The sequence below is a fragment of the Impatiens glandulifera genome, chromosome 9 (assembly GCF_907164915.1).
Source record: "Impatiens glandulifera chromosome 9, dImpGla2.1, whole genome shotgun sequence".
Lineage (NCBI taxonomy): Eukaryota > Viridiplantae > Streptophyta > Magnoliopsida > Ericales > Balsaminaceae > Impatiens > Impatiens glandulifera.
In genome coordinates, this window is record NC_061870.1 from 36,715,220 (window position 1) to 36,719,879 (window position 4,660).

General features: G+C 27.9%; 1 protein-coding gene across 1 annotated transcript; it reads right to left on the reverse strand.

The window, feature by feature from the left end:
• Nucleotides 1-414: 414 nt before the first annotated feature.
• On the reverse strand, nt 415-1,523 carry LOC124916386. The gene is made up of 2 exons (XM_047457100.1): nt 1,007-1,523; nt 415-923 (listed from the first exon to the last, which is right to left on the reverse strand). Exons 1-2 carry the CDS (start codon nt 1,521-1,523, stop codon nt 415-417), a joined length of 1,026 nt encoding a protein of 341 aa, XP_047313056.1.
• Nucleotides 1,524-4,660: the final 3,137 nt, after the last annotated feature.

Genomic DNA, 4,660 nt, shown 5'->3' on the forward strand with positions numbered 1-4,660 from the left:
TTATTATTTATTTTATGTCCATTTCAATTTTTTTCAATTCTTTCTAACTCAAAATTTTCAATTTGTCCATATTACACTTTTATCAAATTATATTTATGAAGTGCAGTTATATATATTTCTGTTACTTTATTTTCATATGCTTAAGTTTAACGAACAAACTATCTCCGGTTCAATGAAAAACTTATGTCGATATTTTCATAATTAAACCCGGCCCAAAGGATTATATGGAGATAAATGAAGTAATATAAAAATAATCTTAACAAAAGATACATCCCTTTTAATATTTCTCTTTATCTTCACCAATGATACCTTAAAAATATAATCTTACAAAAATTCATAAAATAACTCACTCAAAAAAGATGCATAATTACACATAATTAAAATGAAGGGGATATATAATTATTAATTATATATTTAATTAGGGCTGCTGACATTGAATGCCAAAGCCAATTGCCCAATCATCATCCTCCTTCCACCCTTCCCTACCAATAATGAATTCTTCCTGCAATTATCAAGAACCGGTTCAAACCCTACCGATCTCCTCTTTACTACCTCACTTGAACCAGCCGGTCCAGTTTTCCCAGAATTAATGGTACGACGGTATGAACCGAACCACTTAGCCTGTAAATAGGCGTGTCGGCGCCACGGCGGCACAGACATGTCGGTTTGGTGCATAGAATGTTTCATGGCATTACAGACAATCCTCACAGCTCTCTTCAAATGTTCCGATTTTCCAACGAATATAAATGGAATATTCTCTATCAATGAATTATATGATTCCGTTGGACGTACTATGCTAAATTCATTACCCAAATTTACTTCAATTATGTAACGACGATTACCACCTCCTTCCTTCACGTCTACGTATTCATATGATCCTGGTGGGCATTTTCCTGCCTTTTCCCATTTCGATTTGCAAAGACCTGTTTAATTAAATAATTATAAACCCATCTCATGCATATATATATATATAACAAAAAAAAAATGAAAAAGATGAGATTTTTACCAGCATCAAAGCCTCTTTCCCGCAATGCAGCCATTAAACTGCGTTTGAATTCAGATGGGAAAGGAGAATCATATGCCAAATCAAAGGCTTTTAGTTGTCTTTCTATCTCCGACCGGACCTTTTCCTTGAATGGGTCGACGGAGCCGTCGACAGATTCGTTATATCCCATCAACCTCCTAAGGTCCGCCTTCATCTCCTCCGTTGATTCTTCCGATCTGCGGTGTCTAATTGGCTGTTTCTGATCATCATTATCATCATCATCATCATTAATGATCTCCCTTTTCTCTTGATCTAATTCGTCGACGACAGAGTTGTCTTCATGAGAACAATTATCTTTCTCCTCCTCCAATTCCATGAATGAATTCACCATATCAGATAAATCCATGGATCCATAATCACCTGGGGAATGCTCGCTTCCACTGCTCTCACTACAGATCCGTGCACGAACCACCTCATGATCTTCAAACGCCGCAGCCACTCTCTTAAACCTCATCACCGGAATTCTGTACGGCGCCATTAAAATCGATCTGATCACTTAATTTGTACGTACTGTATTATCTATATATATATATATAACAGAAGAGAGACAGGAATATCATTTGTTCATGGGAGTAATATTCGACGACACTATGTCGTAATCATGTCGAAAAGGTGTTGATAGTTAGAAAAAAAAAAATACTAGGCGTTAGTAATATATAGTAAATGGTATATGCCATTGGCATTAATGCATTATACTGTTAATATTAATGTAGAAAAGTTATATTAATTATTGAGAGAGAGAGAAAGGGAATTAAAAGGGATATTCAAGGTAAAAAAAAAAATGTACGAGATATGATGATGATGATAATTGGTTGAGGCATATGCGATGGAATATTTATTTATAGTGAAGAAGAAATGAATTAATTAATTATATATAAAATAGTTAGCTAACTTATACTACTGTACTTGCAGTTCACTACCCATTTACATACATATGAATGATTGAGTGAATCAGCCCGTGAACACGTTCAAATTCATAATCTACGGCTGGGTTTGATTCTAAAATGTTTAATTTTGCTAATTTAATGTTTAGGTTCTAATCAAACACGCCCTTATATACAGGCTAAGCTCAAACTTAATTAATAATATATAATTAATCATTGAGAATTTGAGACGTTGCGAAACGAAGCAGTTCTCGTCCAGGTTTGGGGAGAGAGGCTAGGTTCATTGAATCTAAAACACTTGTCTAGATGCATTCGCAATCCAATCATGTGACATGTGAGTTTAGAAGAAACGTAGTATGTGATATGTAAATCACCTTAAAAAAATATGTTCTTATTGTATGTTAAATTGAATTTCATTCAAAACAATTAAATTGAATTACAAAAAAACAAATCAATTGACATTGACGACAGAAAAATTCAATTGCAAACCAATCCAAATAAATTTATATAAGCAACACAAAATTAGAGTTACTTCATATTCTATTTCAAACCAAATATATTGTATTAGAGTTAAAATTAATACAATTTATCTTAAAATTGACTAAACTACTAGTACAAGGTAATACTTTATTTTTTCTTGCTAAGAATCCCTTATAGATGGTTGTGACAGTGTAACTTTATTTGTTACAAGTAATTAGATTGTGTAAATTATTTTAATAAATTTATTTGATATAAATTTTGAATAAATATTTTTTTTTTGGCAAAATTATTTAAAAGATAGTAATATATAATGATAAAATAAAATTTAAAATAAAATTATTTTAGGATTTTAGTTAATTAATTAAATATGACTTAATTGATTTGATTTATGTTAAAATTATTCACATAATTCAAACTAAATAAGACTTTATAAAGGAAATAGAGTATATAGATGTATATTATTTTAAATTATAAAAATATTTATCAAATCAGTTTGGCACACTTTAATCACATTACATTGGGCATAAAACTGTAATTAGCCTGGCCCATTGTAAAATGTGTCGACACTTTTTTTTGGTACATATTATTTGAATATTTGTATAAATTTTAAAAATTCAACCCATTTATTACAATGTCATTGACTATTGTAACTATGTCAAATTTCATCTCTTGTTATCCATGATAGAGAGATTGCACTAATTAAGCTTATATAGTACATCTAATTAAAGAGATCAAAATTTACAATAATACTCTATTTTAATTTCAATTAAGACATTTCTAGTAAAAATTAAATTTTGTTAAACAAATTTTTTTTTATTGAAAATACTCTAATAAATTATACAAGATGGATAATTACAAGATAATTACTAAAAAAAAATGTAATTGAACACATCTAAATTTCAACACCTTTATTAAAATAAAAAATAAAAACATTAAAGTTTAAGGAGAAATCATTAAGCTAGTGTTTATCATTCCAAATTAATAGAAACTAGCATTTAGCCCGTGCATTTGCACGAGTAATAATATAAAAAATCGTGAAAAAAATTACGGATAACATTTTTAATTTTATTTTTAACCGTTTTAAATTTATGGGTAGGTCAACACATAATCCGACCCAAGTATCCATTTACTCAACATTATTATATATTAGTTAGTTAAAAAGTTGAACTTATATTAATATTAAAACGTCCCGCATTTATCAAATTTGGTGTTTGAATTTAATATATAAAGTCTTTGTACCTTAGTTGGTTAAAGAGTTGTACTTGTTTTGTTAGGTTGCAAGTTCGAAACATACCTCTAGCATTTTTAATTTTATTTTTAACCGTTTTAAATTTAAAGACGGGTAAACCCACAATCCGATCCAAGTATCCAAATTAACCACAGCTCTCGACCCGGCAATCCGGACACTTTAAAAATTAAGCATCATTATATATATATATATAGATCCTCTTTTATGTTATCTTTGTGTCAATCCTAAGAATGATTAGAAACTTGATTCAAATAATTTGCTTAGAATTAATTTATTTTAGTCTCAATTTGTTTTATTTGTCCTAAAATAAACGTGAATAAACCTCTTAACAAAAGTACTTTTCTTTTTTTATAATTGGTTAATAAAGTCTTTCTCATCATTTTCATACTTAGGCCTTGTTTGGTTGTAGTTATTTGAATAACCAAAATCAAAATATATCACATCGTTCTTCATTTCCTTCGTCACATCACTTCATTTATTAATCAAAATACTAAAATATTATCTATTTTAAATTTTTATTTTTTATTTATCATTATATATTAATATTTTAAAAATCATTTTATCAAAATAAAAATAAAAATATACCCACCTCAAAATCATAATCAACCATTTAAATAACTCAAATCCAAAAAAGTTAAATATTTTACTAAATAATTGAGTTTTATGATTAAAAAACTCATTTTTATACGTGTTTATAATTTATTGGTTAGACTAGTTCAACCTGTCATTGTTATTAACTTAAATTTAAGTATTCTGTATATATTTTTTTTTATGTTGGTGGTCTGTATTTGATGTTATTTTTTCTTATTAAATATAACTTTTCTATTATGTCATTATTATAAGGTCAAATATTTATATATTATGTAAATTTGATTATATATTAAAATATCAAATTATTTATAGAATAAAAGGTCAAATTTCTTTATCAATTAATTTTATATATAATTTATTTTAAAAGGAATAAAGTTAAAATTGAAAAGGAATTTAAAGAAAGAAAAATGA

Excerpts from the sequence above, each read along its gene's own strand:
- LOC124916386 (XM_047457100.1), bottom strand. The coding sequence starts at position 1,523 with ATGGCGCCGTACAGAATTCCGGTGATGAGGTTTAAGAGAGTGGCTGCG. Across the intron at positions 924-1,006 it reads GGAAAGAGGCTTTGATGCTG|GTCTTTGCAAATCGAAATGG; the intron begins GTAAAAATCTCA and ends TTAATTAAACAG.